General features: G+C 43.3%; 1 protein-coding gene across 3 annotated transcripts in view; it reads left to right on the top strand.

Moving 5' to 3' along the window:
- Window positions 1-23,055, top strand: part of KHDRBS1 (KH RNA binding domain containing, signal transduction associated 1) — a 47,807-nt gene extending 24,752 nt beyond the window's left edge. Inside the window, exons 6-11 of one of the 3 annotated variants that reach the window (XR_681249.5) lie at window positions 28-229; window positions 745-812; window positions 1,708-1,766; window positions 4,728-4,920; window positions 7,527-7,586; window positions 22,368-23,055. Coding sequence is in view for 1 of the 3 variants with exons in the window: in XM_513273.9 (XP_513273.3) it covers window positions 28-229; window positions 745-812; window positions 1,708-1,766; window positions 4,728-4,825 (427 nt within the window). In the remaining 2 variants the exon portion in view is untranslated. Of the gene's footprint in view, window positions 1-27; window positions 313-744; window positions 813-1,707; window positions 1,767-4,727; window positions 6,074-7,526; window positions 7,587-22,367 lie in introns of those variants that run through there. The other 2 variants (XR_010147337.1, XM_513273.9) reach the window with 2 other exon arrangements.
- Window positions 23,056-24,001: the final 946 nt, after the last annotated feature.

Here is a 24,001-nt window from a genome sequence, read left to right as displayed (position 1 = left end):
CATTTAAGATAAACTTTCTTTTTGTAGGGGCCGTGGTGTTGGACCACCTCGGGGGGCTTTGGTACGTGGTACACCAGTAAGGGGAGCCATCACCAGAGGTGCCACTGTGACTCGAGGCGTGCCACCCCCACCTACTGTGAGGGGTGCTCCAGCACCAAGAGCACGGACAGCGGGCATCCAGAGGATACCTTTGCCTCCACCTCCTGCACCAGAAACATATGAAGAATATGTAAGAAATTTGAACAATGTGCCATTTCCCAGTACCTAGAAGGCTGCTAAAGGAAGTTGAATGACAGGGCCTCGGTCCTTTATGTAGGTGTCATGGACTGCCTGTAAGATTTGCAATCTGCCCTCTTCTCTTGCAGTGAATGTTGAACTATTAGAAGATTTTTCCATTTTAGGCAGGGTTTTACTATACGCCTGTAGATTAAACAAGAAATAAAATGTACTTTAATGTAGTGTTTTATAATGAATTTCTTACTACTAGTACTGATAATACTAAAGCTCGATTTTGTACTTTACTTCCTGCCCACACTTCTTCTGTGGCATATCATATTTGTTTGGGTTTTCTTTGTTTAGTAACCCTTTCTCTTTTGACTATTCTACAGTAGGCATTAACATTTTGGAGGGAAATGTCATGTCCTTTTAATTCAGAAGCCTACCTACTCCCATGGGATGTAATTACCTTTCCTACTCTCTATGATTTTGATCTTTTATTTCATTTTTTTGTTGTTGTTGTTCTAGGGATATGATGATACATACGCAGAACAAAGTTACGAAGGCTACGAAGGCTATTACAGCCAGAGTCAAGGGTGAGTCAGGCAGTATAAGCACTGTTTTTTGTCCTGAGGATGGATGGAGGGAGTTGGAGGAACAGAGAGATTTAGACAGTACAACCCTAAGGAGCAGAATGGTTCGCCTTTTGAGGGTATCTCCTCTGCAACCCCCGCAGTCCTGACTGGTCTTGAACTCTTGAGCTCAAGCAGTCCTCCCACTTTAGCTCTCTCTAGTAGCTGGGGTTACAGGTGTGTGCCACCATGCAGTGCTTTCCTCTGCGTTTGACATCTGTGAAGCACACACTTGGATTTGTAAATCTGGATAACTGTGAACCTTAAATTATAATTTAGAACCTGAGAGTAACAAATGAAAAATTTCCAAGCTGTGACTACATGGAAACAAGGAGAAATGCCTTTATGTTATTTTGATTTATTATTTTAAAATATCAAAACCACATTAAAGCTGCATAAAATTTTACAAGAAACTTGAATTCCATTACCATAACTTAGGTTCTTTTCTGCATTTCTCTTTAAGACCATTTCCTTGTGTGTCCATATATATAGCTTACCTGTGAATTGATTGAAAAAGAGTTCCAGAATTCTACAGCAGTGATAAAACAGTTCTTTTTTCCTTCTGGTGAGCCCTATGAATACATGTATATATATGCTATATTAAAAGGGTCAATTTAGGATTGTGCTTTTTCACTTTATATTCTGTGATATCCATTTTTCTTTGCAATAGTTGTCAATTATTTTATAAGTACATAGTCTATACATATTTTGGAAATACTTTACGGTTTAGGGATGGGGCAGAATGAGTATTTTCCTGTATTAATACACTTAGTAAAATGACTGACTTATGGAAGTATTTGAGAGAAAGTTGAAACATAGTTACTCTGTAGCTTCCTAACACTCTGCCTTTGGCTTTCAGGGACTCAGAATATTATGACTATGGACATGGGGAGGTTCAAGATTCTTATGAAGCTTATGGTATGTCTTTATCTCTGTGGTGGGGCAGAATGTACAAGTAAGTGCCTGGGAGAATGCTGGTGACTAAAGTATTGAAAGTCAGACAAACACACCTACGGATAAACCTTTAGAAGGCCAAGATTTTGCTAGATGTGACAGTAAGAGTTCTGCTCTTACTTAAATTTTGCGGTACATGGTAGAAAGAGGGACTGCTAAAGTGAGGTGGGGTATCGTTACTCTTGGAAGGGTAGTGTTTGTCTTAAACAAGGGCTCAAGACCAGCTTGGCCCTGGTTGGAGCAGCAGACTTATAAGCTAATGTTATTTTTTTTCTACTTTAGGCAGGGAAATAGCTAGACCTGGGTTGTATTTCTGGGCCTTTGCTGCCGATATCTAGGCCACTTTGGTAGATAACAAGAACTTAATCATACACAACTGTACTCATCTACCCCATTTCATTAAAAAAAAAAAATTTAGATCTCATTGAAAAGAATGTCATTGTAAAGGAAATGTCAGCTGAAAGGGACCTAGATGGCAAGCAGCTAGCCAGACCAGGTTGCGGGGCAAGAATAGTGCCTATTAGGGCCGGGCGTGGTGGCTCATGCCTGTAATCCCAACACTTTGCGAGGCCGAGGCAGGCAGATCACCTGTGGTCAGGAGTTCGAGACCAGCCTGGCCAAGATGGTGAAACCCTGTCTCTACTAAAAATACAAAAAAATTAGCCAGGTGTGGTGGTGGGCGCCTTTAATCTCAGCTACTTGGGAGGCTGAGGCATGAGAATCACTTGAACCTGGGAGGCGGAGGTTGCAATGAGCTGAGACCGTGCCATTGCACTCCAGCCTGGGCAACAAAAGTCCGTCTCAAAAAAAAAAAAAAATAGTGCCTATTAGAATCAGATTAGAGGCTGTAGGGGCTAGAGCCAATAATTCAGGACAGTACTGGCACCAAGCTTCTTGTTGGCTCGAAGACATCAACACAGTCCTTGATCCCAAGAGAGCTATGGAGGCTGCAACAGCAGCAGGACAAGGCTGCCTTCCCTGAGGTTTGGTTAAAAACACATCGCTCAAGTGTGTCCTCAAGAGCCAGTTATGGCCCTGTGTTAATAGGCCTCACTGGGAATACTATGTGGCAGTGGATGCAGCGAGAGCTACCTTTTCAGTATAAGGTATTTTCAGCATACCTGAGGGACTTCCAGAGAGTCCTTGGCAGGGGCTCAGCGATTGACAATTCACGCTAAGATACTGGTTGACAGTCTCCCCTTATCCCTAGCTGAAAAAGAGGAGCCCCTTAGGGCCTCCCAGAGACAGACAAGCTGAGCCCAACTCAGCACAGTATGAAGTAGCCAATCAGCTGCTTGCCCAAGGAAACTGTTTTTACCAGTTTTAGCGAAATAGCGCTGGACAGTTGCCAATCACTAACACTGTGTGTGATTGCACCCAAGTATTTCCCTCCATCAGTGAGGCAGTACAGTGGGGCCTCTGTATGTGTTTGACTAAATTGCATTTCTGTTTTGCTGGAGAAAAGACCAAACTGAAAGAGGCAGGCTTCTCTTTGTGCTCCTGATACGACGTTGCCACAGTTAATCCGTTCTGATCTCTGCTTTGATTAACAGAATTAGAGAAATAAACTGTCCAGGATGATCTGTATACGTCAGGAAAAAAAGAAAAAGAAACTGTCTTGTTGATACCCAGAAGCCACTTGGAAAGTGATGGACATGTGTGTTATACTAGGGGTATAATTAGGGTTCTGTGTGACTTTAGATCTATATAGGAGTTTGAGGCCTATAGAGATGGAGGCAGATACTTGTGAATACAGGCAGCTGGAAAAATACTTCAGGGATGAACTAGCGTGTGTAAGGTGTGGGAAGAATAAGTTTAACGCAATTTATTTTCATAAGAGGTCACATCTAGAATTATGTGATCATATTCCTCAGGCTTTTCCCTGTCACAAAGGAGAACCATTTGAGGATGTGAACCACATTGTCTGGCTTCTCTCACCTGTTGACTTAAGAAAGGAGATAAGGAATTATTCTTTTTTTTTTTTTTTTTTTTTTTTTTTTTTTTTTGAGATGGAGTCTGGCTCTGTTGTCCAGGCTGGAGTGGAGTGGCACAATCTCAGCTTACTGCAACCTCTGCCTCCCAGGTTCAAGCACTTCTCCTGCCTCAGCCTCCTGAGTAGCTGGGATTACAGGCATGCGCCACCACGCCTGGCTAATTTTTGTATTTTTAGTAGAGATGGGGTTTCACCCTGTTGGTCAGGCTGGTCTCGAACTCCTGACCTTGTGATCTGCCTGCCTTGGCCTCCCAAAGTGCTGGGATTACGGGCGTGAGCCACCGCATGCAGCCTTGGAATTATCTTAAACAGTGCTGTCAGTGCAACATTTGATTGCACATCCCTCTACCAGAGAGAGCAGTATCAGCTCTGCTGGTGGAGGGCCCCATGGAAAGTGGCCCTTGCTTGCTTTTCCCAGGGAGCTAGAGGACACTTCTCCGTAAGGAAACATGACTTGCTGTTGCATGGAAGTGGGGCTGGCTGCCTGCTTCCAATCTGAAAGACTTCCAGAAGTCTTCCCACCTTACCTGAGGGTACCTGCCAAATTGTTTTGGGAACAGGAAAGGCCATTGCAGACTCACTAAGATTAATGAGTTCCTCACTATCTCAGGCAAGGTGTTGGGTATCTCCAGGTTTGGGGACTGGAGTACAGATCACATTTGTCTATGAAGAACCTCGTTGTGGGAGATTACTCCAGAGTCAATGGCAGCCTTTTTGGATTTGTTCCCTTCTGTCCTTCCACTCAAAACTGAAAAATTGCCCAGGCTGCCCAAGAGGGCCAAGCCAAGTAGAGAGCAAGGAACACCAGGGGAAGTGTCAAGACATTAGAAGAAACTCAGTGTTTTTGGTGATCTTTACTATGTGACCTATCCCTGCTTATCCCTAAGTGCTGTCACCACATGGTTTATAAACTGTCTTTGTTTTCCCCACAGGCCAGGACGACTGGAATGGGACCAGGCCGTCGCTGAAGGCCCCTCCTGCTAGGCCAGTGAAGGGAGCATACAGAGAGCACCCATATGGACGTTATTAAAAACAAACATGAGGGGAAAATATCAGTTATGAGCAAAGTTGTTACTGATTTCTTGTATCTCCCAGGATTCCTGTTGCTTTACCCACAACAGACAAGTAATTGTCTAAGTGTTTTTCTTCGTGGTCCCCTTCTTCTCCCCACCTTATTCCATTCTTAACTCTGCATTCTGGCTTCTGTATGTAGTATTTTAAAATGAGTTAAAATAGATTTAGGAATATCGAATTAATTTTTTAAGTGTGTAGATGCTTTTTTCTTTGTTGTTTAAATATAAACAGAAGTGTACCTTTTATAATAAAAAAAGAAGTTGAGTAAAAAAAAAAAACACACAAACCTGTTAGTTTCAAAAATGACATTGCTTGCTTAAAGGTTCTGAAGTAAAGGCTTGTTAAGTTTCTCTTAGTTTTGATTTGAGGCATCCCGTAAAGTTGTAGTTGCAGAATCCCAAACTAGGCTACATTTCAAAATTCAGGGCTGTTTAAGATTTAAAATCACAAACATTAACGGCAGTAGGCACCACCATGTAAAAGTGAGCTCAGACGTCTCTAAAAAATGTTTCCTTTATAAAAGCACATGGCGGTTGAATCTTAAGGTTAAATTTTAATATGAAAGATCCTCATGAATTAAATAGTTGATGCAATTTTTAACGTTAATTGATATAAAAAAACAACAAAATTAGGCTTGTAAAACTGACTTTTTCATTACGTGGGTTTTGAAATCTAGCCCCAGACATACTGTGTTGAGAGATACTTAGAGGGAGGGAGTAGGTTTTGAAGAGGTTGATGGTGGTGGGGAGGGAAGGCCTCCTGAATTGAGTTTGATGCAGAGCTTTTTAGCCATGAAGAATCTTTCAGTCATAGTACTAATAATTAAATTTTCAGTATTTAAAAAGACAAAGTATTTTGTCCATTTGAGATTCTGCACTCCATGAAAAGTTCACTTGGACGCTGGGGCCAAAAGCTGTTGATTTTCTTAAGTTGACAGTTGTCAATATATCGAACTGTTCCCAAGTTAGTCAAGTATGTCTCAACACTAGCATGATATAAAAAGGGACACTGCAGCTGAATGAAAAAGGAATCAAAATCCACTTTGTACATAAGTTAAAGTCCTAATTGGATTTGTACCGTCCTCCCATTTTGTTCTCGGAAGATTAAATGCTACATGTGTAAGTCTGCCTAAATAGGTAGCTTAAACTTATGTCAAAATGTCTGCAGCAGTTTGTCAATAAAGTTTAGTCCTTTTTTAATCAAAGTAAATGTGATGAATTGTCATTTTTTTGGGTGGACCATAAAATAGTTTTCTCTTTCAAATAAACTTAAATTAACTCTAAAGTTAATGGGCTTGTTAAAAGTTGGAAACATTCTTAAAAGTGGTGGGGGGGATTTTATTTTAAGTTTACCAAAAAAAAGTTGATGGAGTTGTTAAGTTTTAGTTTAAAAATAACCAAAGCTTTTTCACCCCCTGGAAGTTGTTGGAAGCTGTTGTATCCAATCCTATCAAAAATTCTAATTTATGGAGAGTTTTCAACTCAACTGAGCTGAAACTTGGATTGGTTTCCATAGATAGGTCTCAGTATTTAAAAGTGCAAGCCAGCCTGGTTTGCACCTTCTGTAGAACCCCTAGGTGGCTCTAAAGTGTGACACCAAATAATTTCTGTGAGCTCAGAAGGGGACAGCATCTGCCTTTAGGCATGACAGTTCAGCCAACTCTGGGTGCCCTTGAGGGTTTCTCTTTCAATCCCAGAAATGCTGATAACTCAGCTGGGCTGGGGCAGGATTTGGCATGATAGGCTGGCTCTGAACCCCCTCCTAAGAGACCAAGAGAGGAAGTGATGGAATTGGTTGGTCCCATTTCTACTCTATGCTGATTCTCAGGGTTCTCATGGCTTCCCTAAGAGAGCCACCTAAACTGCTCGGGGGTGAAAAATCCTCTTGTATTGAAGTGCCAAGCTGCCTGCAGCAGTGCATGATGGACATTTTTTTTTTCTTTTTAAAACACACCAACAAAAAAATGTATTTGTAGATTGTGATAAAATGTAAATAACTGAATTTTCAACCATGGTTTGAAGTCAGCTTTCAGGGCATTATGTCTTGTTTTGATGAAAAGAGATCACTCTATACCCCCCTTTTTAAAGGAAAATTATCGCAAGAGAATCAGGATGTGTAAAGCTAACATGCATCGCAAAAAACCAAAGGTAACCTAAATGTCTGATTTTAATAGCACATATTTCTCTTTTACATAAACTGTGACAGCAACTTGCATAAACAATTCTTTAGCTGTTAATTTTAATGTTAAAACTTTGCAAAACTTGTTTAATAAAAATAGCTGTAAAAAGAAAAACCATATGTTGCCGCATAAATTAGCCATAACTCTTAATAATCCTGCCCATCACAAGTGAACTGTAACGTAACCTGGGCACAAAGTCTGACATCTTAAATGACACATTGTAAAATTTCAATGACTGTAGATTAGACCTCCTGCTGCACCCCAAAAGCTTTCTGCTCAGCTATTTAAAACTGTGTAAGGATGAGTCCCTGTAGGTCCCCATATTGATATTCACAATGAAACTTTACTTAAAATTTCTTAAAAGTTGCATGTTTCTCCTGTAATGTGTAAACTGCATGCAGGATCTCTTTATCTTTTATTTTGTATGTCTTTAAAACTTCCTCTTCAAAAGACTGATCTGTTATTTCTCCATTTTCAGGTGACTGAAAACTCCTGAGGCATTTCCTGGACTAGAATGGGTAGTGAAGACCCATGTCAGGTATGTTAAGGTGGCTTTCTATTAAGGAACACGGGCCTTTTATCATAACTGTAAAACAGTTATGCTAGGAGGTGGCCTGTAAGGTGGTCAATGGGTTAATCTTTTTTGTGGTCATTTGTACCTTATTTACGACATGACCACACTTACATGTCCATACTGAATTTACATCTAGTGGTTGATAAGGCCAGACAATATCAACTTAGATCTGTTGAATCCCACTCTGTTTATCCTGTTAATAACCCGATGAGGTGGTGTTCCACTTGGAGTTCATTGGTTGCAAGCAACAAAGTGGCTAATGTAAATGAAAAAGACTTTATTAGAAAGGTGTTAAGGGCTCAATGTTCAGTGCAAAGGCTAAAAAATCTGGTGTGGGAACTGTAGTGGCTGCAGGGAACTGGGACAACAGTGGTAGACCACAGGAACGATCTTGAAACAAGGACTGGCTCCTTGGGCACAACTCAAACTATGTCGGGTCTCTTTCTGCCTCTACTCAAGATTCAGGTTTTAGAGAGGGAATATCAGACTGGATTAGCTGAGTCACATGCGTAAGAAAAACCAGTTCCTCAAAAGGCAGTTGGTGAGTTGTTAGGAAAGGGAAATGGATGCTGGGTAGCCCAGAAACAATTGTCCAGTAATATCCATATTTTACAGAAGTAACTTAAGACCTAATGAAGTTAAGTAACTTCCCAGGGTCCCATAATTAGTATGGCTGGTACTCAAGCTCAAGATTTCTGTTGCCAAAACCTGTCATCTTAACCCTATACTATACTGTCCTTAATCTAGGGAAAGGGTATTTCTTTTTTTTCTTTTTTGGTTTTTTTGGTTTTCTTTTGTTTTGTTTTTTTTGAGACGGAGCCCTGCTCCATTACCCAGGCTTGGCTGCAGTGGCGCAATCTCAGCTCACTGCAATCTCCGCCTCTGGGTTCAAGCAATTCTCCTGTCTCAGCCTCCCGAGTACCTGGGACTACAGGCACCTGCCACCACGCCTGGCTAATTTTTGTATTGTTTAGTAGAGACGAGGTTTCACCTTATTGGTCAGGCTGGTCTCGAACTCCTGACCTCAGGTGATCCACCCGCCTTGGCCTCCCAAAGTGCTGAGATTACAGGCGTGAGCCACCACACCCGGCTGGGAAAGGATATTTCTTATACTTAGGAGATCCTTCATAGGGATAATTGTGGTATAGAAGAAAGGATGTGGAGTTTGACTCCCTGGTTTGTGTAGTTGGGGGCTGTGACAACAGTGAGCTTTCCTATTAATTGAAGCCATTAAGCAACTAACTGGCTGATTTTTTCTCTGCTCTGAGGTGTTAGGATTAGGATGACACTGAGGAGAAAGGCCTAACTAGGTAAGCCCTAGGCATATAGAACCTTTCACAGTGAAATTTGGCTTCTTGGAATTTCTTTTTCTTCCAAGCCTGCCTCTCAGCCTGCGAGAGATCTGGAAGCTTTAAGAGAGGGGCATATGTACTGAACAAGATTCTGGGCACCTGGCAAGTCCTACATTTGATGTTGGTCACATGAATGGCTAGGAAATTTAGCGTGGGGAATCCCTGAATGCAGAGAATTTAGTCTCAACTCTTCCTAGGGTAGTCTGAAGAAGAAAAATGGATTAGAAGTTTGGGGAAACCTTTCATTTGGACTGTGAACTGTGCTTGGAAAGGCAGGTTCTGTTTGTGGACCTAGGCCTGCTGGTGTTCTGCCTGTTCTGGACATGTAGCTTCGCCCATTGATCCAAGTGTTTTCTGTAAAATTCTATCACTCACTACCTGTCAACTTTATTTATTTATTTTAAGGTGGAGTCTCACTCTGTTGCCCAGGCTGGAGTGCAGTGGTGTGATTTCAGCTTACTGCAACCTCCGCCTCCCGGGTTCAAGCGATTCCCCTGCCTCAGCCTCCGGAGTAGCTGGGATTATAGGCACACACCACCACGCCTGGACAATTTTTGTATTTTTAGTAGAGATGTGGTTTCACCATGTTGGCCAGGCTAGTCTTGAACTCCTGGCTTCAAGTGATCCGCCCACCTCAGCCTCCCAAAGTGCTAGGATCACAGGCGTGAGCCACTGTACCCGGCCAACCTGTGAACTTTTATTACAATTCTGTAAGCTTTAGAGACAGGCAAGATTGGGTATCTGTCCTGGCTCTGCTTCATGTGAGCCTTTGTCACCTTAGTCAGAAACAAAACCCTTTCAGTGCCTCATTTATCATCAAATGAAGTTGATGATAATACCTGACATTTATCACTGTATGCATCATAATATCCTAACAGAGTTAGTAAGTATCTCATTTGGTCCCTTTCTACCTTTGTTTCTGTCTTGAGGAAAAATTCACATAGCATAAAATTTACAATTTTACAGTGTACAATGCAGTAGTTTTTAGTATATTTATACTGTGCAACCATTTCCACTATTTAATTCCAGAATATTTCCATCACTCTAAAAACAAATCTTATATCTGCTAATAGTCACTCCCAACTCCCTTCTCTCCCCAGCTGTTGGCAGCCACTACTCTTTCTGTGGGTTTGCCTATTCTGAACATTCCATATAAATGGAATCATATAATATATGCTTTTTGGAATTGGCTTCTTTGACTTTGCATAGTGTTTGGTTCATCCAGGTTATAGCATGTAACATAGTACTTCATACTAGTCATAGGAAACATTACTTCCAAAAGCAGCCCATTTCATTAGAGACGGCTCTAAGTATTTTATCTCTCATTTTGAATGAGACCTGTACCTCAGTAATTTAAACTGAATCTGCTTTGGACCCCTGAAGCAACATCCTTTCAGGTATTTGAAGATCATTTTCATTACTGTGTCTTTCCCTTCTCTAAAAATTTTCTTGGCTGCGCATGGCAGCTCATGCCTGTAATCCCAACACCTGGGGAGGCTGAGTTGGGAGGATCACTTGAAGCCAGGAGTTCAAGACAAGCCGGGACAACATAGCAGACTCTGTCTCTACAAAAAGTTAGCTGGGCATTAGCTGGGCATCATGGCTTGCACCTCTTATCCTAGCTACTCAGGAGGCAGGGGAAGGAGGATCACTTGAGTCGAGGAGTTCAAGATTACAGTATGCTATGATCACAACACTGTACTCCAGCCCGGGTAGAAAGTTTTTAAAATACTATTGGTCCCAGTAAAATACATTTGCTGCATGCCACATGTGGCCTTTAGCTTACCAGTTTGCAGCCTGTGGTTAGCTTCTATTAGTATAAATTAAAGGTCATGTTAGCATTTTTAAGTGATTCTTTTTGGACAGACATAACTGTCCTAGTGGCAAAGAAGTCTAGAGTTTTGGCGGAATTTTAAAATAACAACTTTATTGAGATATAATTCACATACCATACTGTTCTCTCACTTAAAGTGTATAATTCAGTGGTTTTTAGTATATACAGAGTTGTTCAGTCATCACTAGGGCCCATTTAAAATGTCTTTATCATTCCAAAAAGAAACCCCATGCCTTTTATCTGTCTTCCACCAATCTATTTATCCCCTCCAGCCGTAGGCTACTACTCTGCTTTCTGTCTCTAAAGATGACAAGGGTTTAGCCTCCAGAAGGCTAAGTCCAAGGGTTTAGCCAGTCACAGAAGACCACTTTCTGTATGATTTCATACAAATGAAATTATACAATAAGTGGTCTTCTGTGACTGGCTTCCTTTTTGTTTTTTTTTGTTTTTTTTGGTTTTTTTTTGAGACGGGGTCTTGCTCTGTCGCTCAGGTTGGAGTGCAGTGGTGCGATCTCAGCTCACTGCAACTGCAACCTCCGCCTCCCAGGTTCAAGCGATTCTCCTGCCTTCCTGAGTAGCTGGGATTATAGGCACGCGCCTCCATGCCTGGCTAATTTTTGTATTTTTGGTAGAGGTGGGGTTTCACCGTGTTGGCCAGGCTGGTCTCGAACTCGTGACTTCAGGTGATCCGCCTACCTTGGCCTTCCAAAGTTTGGGATTACAGACGTGAGCCATCATGCTCAGCTGACTGGCCTCCTTTCACTTCGGATGTTTTCAAGGTTCATCCATGTTGTAGCATGTATCCCTACTTTGTTTTTTTTTTTTTTTTTTTTTTTTTACTGTTAAATGCGATTTCACTGTATGCATATACTACGTTTCATTTATTCATTGATCCATTGACAGGCATTTGGATTATTTCTACCTTTTGGCTATTATGAATAATACTGCTTTGAATATTTGTATATAAGTTTTTGTGTGGACATGTTTTCAGTTTCTTGGGTATATACCTAGAAGAATTTCTGGGTTCTGGGTCATACGGTGACTCTGTTTATTTTTTATTTTTTATTTTTTTTTGAGACAGAGTCTCGCTCTGTCGCCCAGGCTGGAGTGCAGTGGCACGATCTCAGCTCACTGCAACCTCCGCCTCCTGGGTTCAAGTGATTCTCCTACCTCAGCCTCCCAAGCAGCTGGGAATATAGGCACGTGCCACCACACCTGGCTAATTTTTTGTATTTTTAGTAGAGACGGGGTTTCACCGTGTTAGCCAGGATGGTCTCGATCTCCTGACCTCATGATCCACCTGCCTCAGCCTCCCAAAGTGCTGGGATTACAGGCATGAGCCACCACGCCCGGCCTGTTTAATTTTTTTAGGAACTGCCAAATTGTTTTCTGCAGAGAGCCTATACCATTCCTACCAGCAACGTATGAGGGTTCCAAATGCTCCATATCCTCACCAACATTTACTTTATTATAGCTATCTTTAGTGGGTGTGAAGTGGTACCTCACTGTGGTTTTGATTTGCATTTCCCTAATGACTAATGTCATTGAGCATATTTTCATGTGCTTGTTAGCCAATTATATATCTTCTGTGGAAAAATGTCTATCTAAATACTTTGCCCACTTTTAAATGGGATAATTTGTCTTTTTATTAGCGAGTTGTAAGTTCTTTATATATTCTGGACGCTAAACTCTTGTCAGATGTATGATTTGCAAATATTTTCTCCCATTCAGTGGGTTGTACTTTTACTTTCTTTAAATCACCAAAATTTTCCATTTTGTTGAAGTCCAGTTTATCTGTTTTTTTCTTTTTTGTCATAGGTAATAAACTATTGTCTCATTCAAGGTCAGGATTGTACCTGTTTGTTTCTTTCTCAGTTTTTTAGTTTTAGTTCTTTTTGTTTGTTTGTTTGTTTGTTTTTTGGAGACAGAGTCTGACTCTGTCCCCCAGGCTGGAGTGCAGTGGTATGATCTCAGTTCACTGCAACCTCCAGCTCCCGGGTTCAAGCAGTTCTCATGCTTCACCCTCCCAAGTAGCTGGTACTACAGGTGCGTGCCACCATGCCTGGCTAATTTTTTTTATTTTTTAGTAGAGGCAAGGTTTCACCATGTTGGCCAGGCCAGGCTGGTCTTGAACCCCTGAGCTCAGGCAGTCCACCCACCTCGGCCTCCCAAAGTGCTAAGATTACAGGTGTGAGCCACCACACCCAGCTTTAATTCTTGCATTTAGGTCTATGATTCATTTTATGTTAACTTTTGTGTGTGTGGCCTGGGGTGGGGGTTCAAATTTTTTTTTTTTTTTTGAGACAGAGTCTCACTCTGTCACCCAGGCTGGAGTGCAGTGGCTCAATCTCGGCTCATTGCAACCTCTGCCTCCCAGGTTCAAGTTCAAGCAGTTCTCCCTGCCTCAGCCTCCCAAGTAGCTGGGATTACAGGCGCCCACCACCATGCCCAGCTAATTTTTGTATTTTTAGTAGAGACGGGGTTTTGCCATGTTGGCCAGGCTGGTCTCGAACTCCTGACCTCAGGTGATCCGCCCGCCTCAGCCTCCCAAAGTGCTGGGATTACAGGCGTGAGCCACCGTGCTCAGACCAAATTCATTCTTTTACATGTGGATATCCCATTGTCCCGGCACCATTTGTTGAAAAGACTATTCTTTCTTCATTGAATGGTCTTGTCGCCCTTATCAAAAATCAGTTAACCACAGATGTATGTAGGTGTACTGCCTTTTGAAGTAGTTATTACTTAAAAGTTATTGATACAATTTCTGGCAGTAGCTGTTCAATAATACATAATAGCTGATCAGATTATTTTTACATCACTGAGAGTTTGTAAGTGATAGAGCTAGGATTTGATCCCAAGAATGGGTGACTACAAAGCATGCTTTTATTTCTGTATTATACTGCAGGCTGCTAAAGTGGGAATGAGGCTGTTCTAGCTGCCATGCCTGGTCATAGGTGGTTTTCCAGAGGTTCAGAGGCAGCGCTCCAGCATGCCCTTCTCCCACCATCAACTTCCTCGCTTCCTAGCCCTCTCTTCCCCCACCACAGTTTCCATAGAGTCTCCAGGGTGGACACTTGGCAGTGACAGTTACTATTGAGGGAATACTCTGACCCTTCCTTACCTACGGATACAGGCTTAGGGTTTGTCCCACCTTTATACTCTCTTCCACCAAATCCCACCACCTGTCCCAGGCTAAGAATGAAGTTAGAGATGCATTAACACCTGCTAGAACTTTGTGGCCACCAAAAATGTGGATTAGAGTGTGTTAGGCAACACATGGGCTCACTGTCTTCTTGATATGTTCCTGTACTTTGTATGACCCTACAGAGGCTGCTGTTTGCTGGCAGTACTACTAGTAAGTAGTCATTTTCATTTTTTTCCCTCATTTTATTCTCAGTCTATGCCATCCACTGATCTTGACCACATTTAAAAGAAGAAGAAAGTGAGATAGGGAAAATAGGCAGCTTTGTTTGGCTGAAAGAGAAGAGCTCAATTTGAATGCCTACTGTGTGTCCCTATTTTTATAGATTAGGCAACTGATACTAGAAGAGGTGAGGTAATTTACCATGGTTGCATAGCACATCAGGACAGGGTGCATATCAACATTGTTGTACAGCAAAGTCCATTCTCTGTGCTGAAAGCTTGCTGCTTCTGTAATTCCAAATTTCATTGACCCTAAGAGACTGCTTATTGTAAATTGTGTCTTTAAGTGCTGTAAAGAAAGAAAGGAAAGAAAGAAAAGAAAAAAGAAAGAAAAAAAGCTGCCAATTAAACTGACATAGTGGTTTCTTTTTTTTTTTTTTTTTTTGAGACGGTGTCTCACTCTGTCGCCCGGGCTGGATTGCAGTGGGGCGATCTCTGCTCACTGCAAGCTCCACCTCCCAGGTTCATGCCATTCTGCTGCCTCAGCCTCCTGAGTAGCTGGGACTACAGGCACCCGCCACCACGCCCAACTAATTTTTTGTATTTTTAGTAGAGACGGGGTTTCACTGTGTTAGCCAGGATGGTCTCGATCTCCTGACCTCGTGATCCACCCGTCTCGGCCTCCCAAAGTGCTGGGATTACAAGTGTGAGCCACTGCGCCCAGCCGAGTGGTTTCTTTTCACATCAAGTGCAAGATGCATCCTGAAAAAAAAGTCATGTTATTACCGCATTTTGTGAATTCAGACATGTATTGACTATTTACTCTGTGCCATGTAGTTTTCTCCACCAGTGAGGTAGATGTTATTATCCCATTTTTACACATGATGAAACTGAGACCAGAAAATTTTAAACAGGCCAGGCCTGGTGGTTCACCCCGTAACCCCAAGGCAGGAGTATCGCTAGAGTCCAGGAGTTCGGGACTAGCCTGGGCAACATAGTGAGACTCCCATCTCTACAAAAAAAATAAAAATAAAAAGCTAGATGTGGTGGTGCACGCCTGTAGTCCCAGCTACTTGAAAGGCTGAGTCAGGAAGATCTCTTGAGCCCAGGAGGTCAAGGCTGCAGTGAGTCATGATCATGACACTATACTCCAGCTTGGGTGACAGCAAGACTCTGTCTCAAAAAATAATATACCTATAAAATAATAAATTAAAAAATAGTTGCAATAGTGTATCATCATGTTCTCTTGCAGAACTGAATACCAGGGAGCCTGGAGGAGCTGCCTGAGAAAGGCTTAGGGAGTGCCAGAGAAAGGTGATAGCATTTAAGTTACAATTTAAAGGATAATCAAAATTTGCCAGGCAGACAAATGGATAGCTTAGCATAATAACACTTTATTATAGCTTTAAGCAGACTAATTAAATTAATTAATTAATTACAGGTGGGGTCTTGCTTTGCCACCCAGGCTGGAGTGCGGTGGTGTGATCATAGCTCGCTGCAGCCTTGAACTCCTGGGCTCAAGCTGTCCTCCTGCCTCAGCCTCCCAAGTAGCTAGGACTACAGGCATGGGCCACCATGCCCACTTGACTTTACTTTTTATAGAAACAAGTCTCTATGTTGCCCAAGCCGGACTCAAACTCCTGGCCACAAGCACCTTCCCAGAGTGGTAAGGATTACAGGTATGAGCCACCATACCCTGTGTAAGCAGACTACTTTCAAATTCTGCCTTAGTTTCAAGTCTCAATTTCATCATTTGTAAAATGGGGATAATATCATTTACTTAGACACTTGGGAAGATCGAGTGAGCTAATGCTTATAAAACATTCACCAGGCCGGGTGCAGTGGCTCACACGTGTAATCCTAGCACTTTGGGAGGCCGAGGTGGGCGGATCACTTGAAGTCAGGAGTTCGAGACCAGCCTGACCAACATGGAGAAACCCCGTCTCTACTAAAAATACAAAAAATTAGCTGGGCGTGGTGGCGCATGCCTGTAATCCCGGCTACTCGGGAGGCTGAGGCAGGAGAATCGCTTGTACCCAGGAGGTGGAGGTTGCAGTGAGCCAAGATAGCGCCATTGCACACAACAAAAGCAAAACTGCATCTCAAAAAAAAAAACATTTAACATGACACGCAGTAAGCACTCAAATATTAGCTATAAATAGAGATTGGAAGAATAAGTTAGTGCTGATTTTGGAAGCTACATATTAATCAAGGGGTTTGGACTTTATTCTAAAGTTTGAGCTATTTAATGCCTTAAGCATGAGAGTGACTTACATCACATCTGTTTACCAGTGTACCGGCAAGGTAGGGAAAATAAGGGAAGGAAGCCTTCTATAAAGTGGCGCTACTCCTTTGTGGGAGAGTGAAGGGGATATTCTCCCCTTCTTGTCCTCCCGCCTTCCCTCCTGCCTGAAGGCCTTTTAATTCCTGCCTTTTTCAGAAAGGAGACTCATCTCTCCTGTCTGGTACTTGGGTTGTTTGAGGATGAGATGTCTGGACTTAACCTATGTTACGGGAATCTCCTTGTGTCGTATTCCTTTCGCCCACCCTGCGAAATGGAAACCAAAACTCTTGACTGTCCACTAAAAGAAACTTTGCTCTTAACGGATCGTTAAGCAAGGCTTTGCTCACCACTAGAAGTCCTCAATGGATGAGGTCCCTGCCTCCATTTTAAGCTCTTAATTATGTTCTAATTCTGTGCTGAGAGTATCATATACAGCAAGCTTGTCCAGCCTATGGCCCAGGACGGCTTTGAATGTAGCCTAACACAAATTCATAAACTTTCTTAAAACATTATGAGATTTTTCTGCGATTTTTTTTTTAAGCTCATCGGCTGTCGTTAGTGTATTTTATGTGTGCCCCAAGGCAGTTATTCCAGTGTGGCCTAGGGAAGCCAAAAGATTGGACACCCTAGAATTAAACAGTATCTCATTTAATTCTCACAAACAACCCTGTGAAGCAATGATTATCCATGGTATACAGAGTGAGAAATGTATGTCTAGAAGTTAGGATAACCACAGAGTCCAAGAGATGGAGTTTAGACTGAAGTCTTTATGTTCCTCCTTAGCTGCCTGCTGGTCTCCTCTGTACCTAGGGTGGCCGCATGATCAGCTTACACCGAAGTAGTTCCTGGCTTTGGTGTATAGGACTGGTACTCCTAGCTTGGTTTCCAGATTCCTGAAGTTTAAAAACTTGGATCCTGGGCCGGGTGCGGTGGCTCACGCCGGTAATCCCAGCACTTTGGGAAGCCAAGGCGGGCGGATCATGAGGTCAGGAGTTTGAGACCAGCCTGGCCAACATGGTGAAACCCCGCCTCTACTAAAAATACAAAAATTAGCCGGACGTGGTGGCGCGCATCTGTAATCCCAGCTACTAGGGAGGCTGAGGCAGGGGAATTGCTTGAACCTGGGAGGCGGAGGTTGCAGTGAGCCACGATCACACCATTGCACTCCAGCCTGGGCGACAAGAATAAGACTCCGTCTCCAAAAAAAGAAGAGCTGGATCCTTATGAGCCCTCCCCTCTTCTCTTGAGACCCACATGTACCTCCTGCTCCCCAGATTAATAGTCGTTGCATGTTTAAAGCTAGCAAGCATCTGATGAATATTTAATAGCATCGAGCAGACAGGCTGGAAACAGCTGTCTGAGACAGCAGCTGCTTAGTGGGGGAGGAGGAAGTGCACAACACTGCCTTAACTACCCGTTCTTTTGTTTCCTGGCCTAGAAAATAGGTCTGGCTCTTCAAGGCCCCTTAGGAGCACAAGCCTATGGGGGCACTGCACCCTAGTCCTATTGTAGCCTGATTGCTGCTCTCGGCTCCTAAGGAGGCTGCATTCAAGCAGGAGACTCAACCCTTTTTGGGAAGTAATGGGGAAGAATGTTCACGGACCTCTAGAATCCATTTTCCAGTCCCAGGGCTGGAGGTCTTCCACTCTATTGTCTATTCTGGCTCTGAAGCTGAGGATGCAGTCTCATCTAGTGTTCTGCAAACTGTAGCACTCTCTGTTTTTTTGTTTGTTTGTTTTGAATGTACTTTCTGCTTTCGTATACAGCTCTCTTCTAAAAAGAGAGAGACATGTATCTGGAAGGGATGTGAATTTCATAGCCGTGCTGCTAAGGTTTAGCTTCTTAGCACTCCTTGATCACAGATTCACTAGCCTCTCACCAGTGACTGTACTTCTCATTCCTAGCCGGTACTGTGGTGATTGTCTTTGCATCTCAGGCAGGGAATGAGCCGATAGGAGTTCTCATGTACACAAGCTAACCCCATCCTTAGACCTTGGGGAGCTTCTTGCTTCAAGGAGGCCTTGTCACTTTCAGGGCAAATTGGGGGTGGGGGCGGGGGTTGTCCAGGGACTCCTTTAAAAAGACAGCTTAGTTGAGATGTTTCTAGATAGAGTGTGAGGCACAGCCAGTCTATCAGCCCAGATTAATCAGCTAAATAGGGCACCTTGCCAGAAATTTGGGTACTATTTCTGATCTTAATATTGCATTAAGATGCCTGAATTGGCTATTCCCTTGTCAACCTCTGGTGCCCACCTCAGGGTAGCCAGTCTCTTTCTTCTAGGCACTGTGATGTGTGTGAAAACTTGAGATAGAAGAGTTTGGGTTCAGATACAGGGCTAATTATTCCCAGGGGTCTTCTAACTCCAGCAGCCTTCATGGTTCCTATTCATGGCCTAGCTTTAGGTATAAGATGGTTGCTCCTCAGGTCTCAGGCTCTCTGGGGTTGGAATGTAGCAAACAAATTCTGCATCTGCCTTTGAGAAAGAGAAATATCTTATGCTCTGATGTGATTCTTTCTAAGCTTCTCTCTAGAAATCAGTACAAATGTCTCCTTTCGTTATTTTTAAAAATACATTCACTATTATACATTAGAACACCTACTATGTGCTAGACACTGGGGATCCAGTGGCCGGTGAACAATATAAAATGGTCCTTGGCTTCATGGAGCTTATAGTCTATTTGTGGAAACAGACACTAAACAGATAATCTCATAAATAACATAAATAATTTCAATTGTGTTAAGTTCTACAAAGAAAAGAACAGGGTGCAATGAGGGTATACAACCTAATACTGTGGTTTTCCTTGAGGAAATGATGTTTAAGCCAACATATAAAGGAAGACTTAGCTAGGCAGAGGGCTTGGGGAAAGGACATAGAGCAGCACATTATAGGCAGAGGATAGGACTGAAGCAAGTTGAAGCCGAGGTACGAATCTGGACCTTTTTTATTTTTATTTTTGAGACAGGGTCTTGTTCTGTCATCCAAGCTGGAGCACTTATCAATATGATGGCTCATTACACCCTCAAGTGATCCAGGCTCAAGTGATCCTCCACCTCAGCCTCCCAAGTAACTGGGACTATAGGCGGGTGGCTAATTTTTTCTATTTTTTGTAGAGACAAGATCTCAATCTGTTGCCCAGGCTGGTTTCCAACTCCTAGGCAAAATTGGTCGTCCTATGTTAACCTCCCAAAGTGTTGGGATTTATAGGTGTTAGCCACCACACCTAGTTGGACCTTCTTCTTTTCTTTCTTTTTTTTTTTTTTTTAAAGAGATGAGGTCAGCCGGGCGTGGTGGCTTAACGCCTGTAACCCCAGCACTTTGGGAGGCTGAGGCGGGCGGATCACGAGGTCAGGAGTTCGAGACCATCCTGGCTAACACAGTGAAACCCGTCTCTACTAAAAATACAAAAAATTAGCTGGGCATGGTGGCGGGTGCCTGTAGTCCCAGCTACTCGGGAGGCTGAGGCAGGAGAATGGCGTGAACCCGGGAGGCAGAGCTTGCAGTGAGCTGAGATCGCGCCACTGCACTCCAGCCTGGGCGACAGAGCGAGACTCCATCTCAAAAAAAAAAAAGAGAGAGAAAGAGATGGGGTCTCAGGGGCTGGGTGCGGTGGCTCACACCTGTAATCCCAGCACTTTGGGAGGCCGAGGCGGGCGGATCACCTGAGGTCAGGAGTTCAAGACCAGCCTGGCCAACATGGTGAAACCCCACCTCTACCAAAAAAACAAAAAATTAGCTGAGTGTGGTGGCGGGCGCCTGTAATCCCAGCTACTTAAGAGGCTGAGGCAGGAAGATTGCTTGAACCTAGGAGGCGGAGGTAGCAGTGAGCCGAGATCGCACCACCGTACTCCAGACTGGGCAATAAGAGTGAAACTGTCTCAAAAAAAAAAAAAACAGATGGGGTCTCATTGCAGTGATCATAGCTCACTGCAGCTTCTACCTCCTGGGCTCAAGACATCCTCTCACCTCAGCCTCCAGAGTAGCTGGGACTGTAGGCATGGGCCACTGCACCCAGCTTATTTTTTTATTTTTTGTAGAGACAAGGTATTACTATGTTGCCCAGGCTGGTCTTGAACTTCTGGCCTCAAGCAATCCTCCCATCTCGGCATCCCAAAGTGCTGCGATTACAGGTGTGAGCCACTGCACCTGGCTGACCTTAAAAAAGCAAAGTTTATCATAGAGTTTTGGTTTCCAGTTCACAGGGTGGGTGAAAGGAATAGAATATGAGGAGAGTCCCTTAACACATGGCAGTCCTAACATCCCACTGAAGACAACTTGAATGGGAGGAGGGGGGTGTGGAAAATGAAATTATTCAATGTCTGATTTTTAAACTTGCTGATGAGTGGAGAATGGTTATGGGGACCTGTTAAGAAACTTGCTAGTCTAGGCAAGAAATAAGAAAGGTCTAGCCGAGCATGGTAGCATGTGCCTGTAATCCCAGCTGCTCGGGAGGTGGAGGCAGGAGGATCGCTTGAGCCCAGGAAGCAGAGGTTGCAGTGAATTGAGATCGTGCCACTGCACTGCAGCCTGAGTAACAGAGTGAGACTGTCTCAACAACAACAAAAAAGGTCTATAGTAGAGTAATATTGCAAACATAGAGAAGTCAATGAATTCAAGAACTTTTGTCAGGCACAGTGGCTCATGCCTGTAATAATCCTAGCGCTTTGGGAGACCGAGGTGGGCGGATCACCTGAGGTCAGGAGTTTGAGACCAGCCTGGCCATCATGGTGAAACCCCATCTCTACTAAAAATACAAAAATTAGCTGGGCATGGTGGTGCGTGCCTGTAATCCCGGCTACTTGGGAGCCTGAGGGAGGAGAATCACTGGAACCCAGAAGGCAGAGGCTGCAGTACTGGAGCTAAGATTATGCCCCTGCACTCCAGCCTGAGTGACAGAGCGAGACTCTGTCTCAGGAAAAAAAAAAAAAAAAAAAAAAAAAACCTTTTAGGCGATAGAATGAACATATTAAGGCTCCAGGTTACTGACTGGAACAACTAAGGGAGATGGTAGCACCATTTAAAAGATCGGAAGCACTGGCCAGGCATGGTGGCTCACACCTATAATCCCAGCACTCTGGCAAGCCATTAAGAGGATCCCAGGAGTTTGAGACCAGTCTGAGCAACATATGGAGACAAAAATTTAAAAATTAGCCAGGGATGTTGGTGTGTGTTTGTGATCGTATATGGAGGCTGAGGTTGGAGGATCACTTTAGCCCAGGAGATCAAGGCTGAAGTGAGCCATGATGTTGCCACTGTACTCCAGTCTGAGTGACAAAGCAAGACTCTTTCTTTAAAAAAAAAAAAAAAAAAAGAAGAAGAAGGAGCATTGCTATAGGTTTTAGCATGAGATCAAGCCCCTTCCCTGTGCCGCAGATTTAAGATGTGTCTCCTCTAGTCCACCCTGAGTATTTGGTGCTGGGATGAATCCTTCATAACATCCATCGCCCCTTGAGCCTAACATTGAGTTACCAATAATAGTGATAATAAGATGCCTATTTTCTGATTTCCATTCTTCAAAAGACTTTAAAGATTTTTGTTCATCTTTTTCACATTTCTAGGACAGCAGAAAGCATTTTTCCCTTTGTTTATAGAGGCTTCAAAGCTTGGATAGGCCCCCCAAAGGTTTTGTTGATTCTTCCCTGGATCACTCAGCTGAGATATGGCCAAGGACAGGAGATATTGAGCGTGAGACTGCATTTTCATTACCTGACAGACAGTAAAAAGAGAATTCATAGGCTGTGGACTTCTGTTTTCTACCCATCTGTGTACCCAAGAAACTTGTGTACTGAATGAAACAAGTAGAGTTGTGCTGTGGGATGGGGCAATTGTGAGGGAAGCATCCTGGTCAGGTGGGAAGCTGGGAAGCCCCCTAATAGGGGAGCTTTCTTAATTTTCTACCTTGTGTCTTTGCAGCTATCAGAGGACTCCTGAAACCTGGAGAGCTACCTGCTGTATAAAGGCTGGCCTGAGGGCATTTGCTGAACACAGAGAAACCCAGGAGAGGAGATCAGCAGTTTTCTTTCACTCTACTTGATCTGTCAGATTTACCCACAGAAAGCCAGTCAGGATCCCTTAAGAGTCTTTAGGCCCAGAATGGAGTCCTCAGGGCTGCAGGGGACTGTGGTGCTAACAATTAAACTGTTCAAGACTTTAAAGAGTTGAAGGGGACTAATGGGTATCCCTAGCATGGCCTCCTAGATGGGAATTAACTGGCAACTCCTACTGTGCCATTCCCAGTATGTGTGCTTCCCTTTAGCCTCCCATAGAATTGACTGAAACACCCTACCACCGTTTTCTGTTTCCCCACTACCACACCTGTGTTATGGGTGTCAGCCTGTGAGTCCTTGAACCCTTCCAGAGGGCTCCCAAGGGAGGGTGATCACTGCCCTTCCATAAAAGGCTGAGGAAAGCCAAGTGAGAAGATTCAATTAATTTGGGCAAGTTATTTAACATCTGAACCTGTTTTTCTCTTCATTGTTTATTACTTACCTTGTCCAAAAAGGTCATAAAGGGTAGGGGTTTTTCTGTTCTACCTCTGTACTATATTTCTCCCCAACAAATATCTGACCCTGAGGACCTCAATAAAGGTTTGGTCAAGTGATGAATGGTCCCACTCTGGTAGCTTCTATCAGCTTTGGGAGAGAGCCAAAGCCCCCTTGTTTAGCTCTCACTTTCCTTCCAGCTATACTAGACCAGCTATTTGTTCTGCCATTTTCCCTTGAAGGATTGGAAAGTCAGCCTTTGATAGGCTTCTGGTTTCCTCTGGCCTATTTCTAGGTTGATTTATACTCAGCTTCCTGAGAGGCTAGGGACCTCTGATACTGTACTCTTCCCTAATGCCTTCTGGTTGTTTATCCTAACAAAGGAACAAGGGGAAGGACTGAGTTTAGGGAGAGAATAGAGCCTATCTGCATTTTAACTGTGCCTGGGGCATTCTAGTGAGCTTGGATTCATCCTTAGCAGGAACAGAAGTATAATGGAAAGGGATTCCTTAAAGTCAGTTGATTTACACTGGGCAAGCTATTTAATCTCTGAGCCTGTTTCTGTCTTCATTGTTGATTACTGTAAATAACAGCTAATAATTTACTGATTTCTTAGTATGTACCAGGAAAAAGAAAAACTGAGACTCAAGGAGGATAAAAAATTTGCCTATGGTTAGAAAAAGACTTCATGGTCTATACTATCAGACTTCATGGCCTATTCTTTTGACCTGTTTGTACCTCTCACAGCCACAAGTGCTTTGAAATATTAAAGCATTATGTTTGCATGAGGGGTTCGTCTAGGATGACAGATCATCTAGGTTTACCCAAGAGAGAGTTTCTGGGATATGGGACTATCCAGTGCTAAAACTAGAAAAGTCACAGGCCAGCCTCGATGAGTTTGTCACCCTGTTGTTTACATTGGATGCTCTGAGTCCAGGGCTGACAAGGGAGGAGTTTGGGGTGGGGAATTAGGGAATCAGATGGCATCTTCATCATATATAAATGGAGGCACAGAACCTGAGTCACTGACTGAGGAGCTGGTGTTAGGTTCCTAGACCGCTATAC

The sequence above is a fragment of the Pan troglodytes genome, chromosome 1 (assembly GCF_028858775.2).
Source record: "Pan troglodytes isolate AG18354 chromosome 1, NHGRI_mPanTro3-v2.0_pri, whole genome shotgun sequence".
Taxonomy (NCBI): domain Eukaryota; kingdom Metazoa; phylum Chordata; class Mammalia; order Primates; family Hominidae; genus Pan; species Pan troglodytes.
Note: the sequence above shows the minus strand (reverse complement) of the source record. Positions and strands in the feature narration are given on the sequence as shown.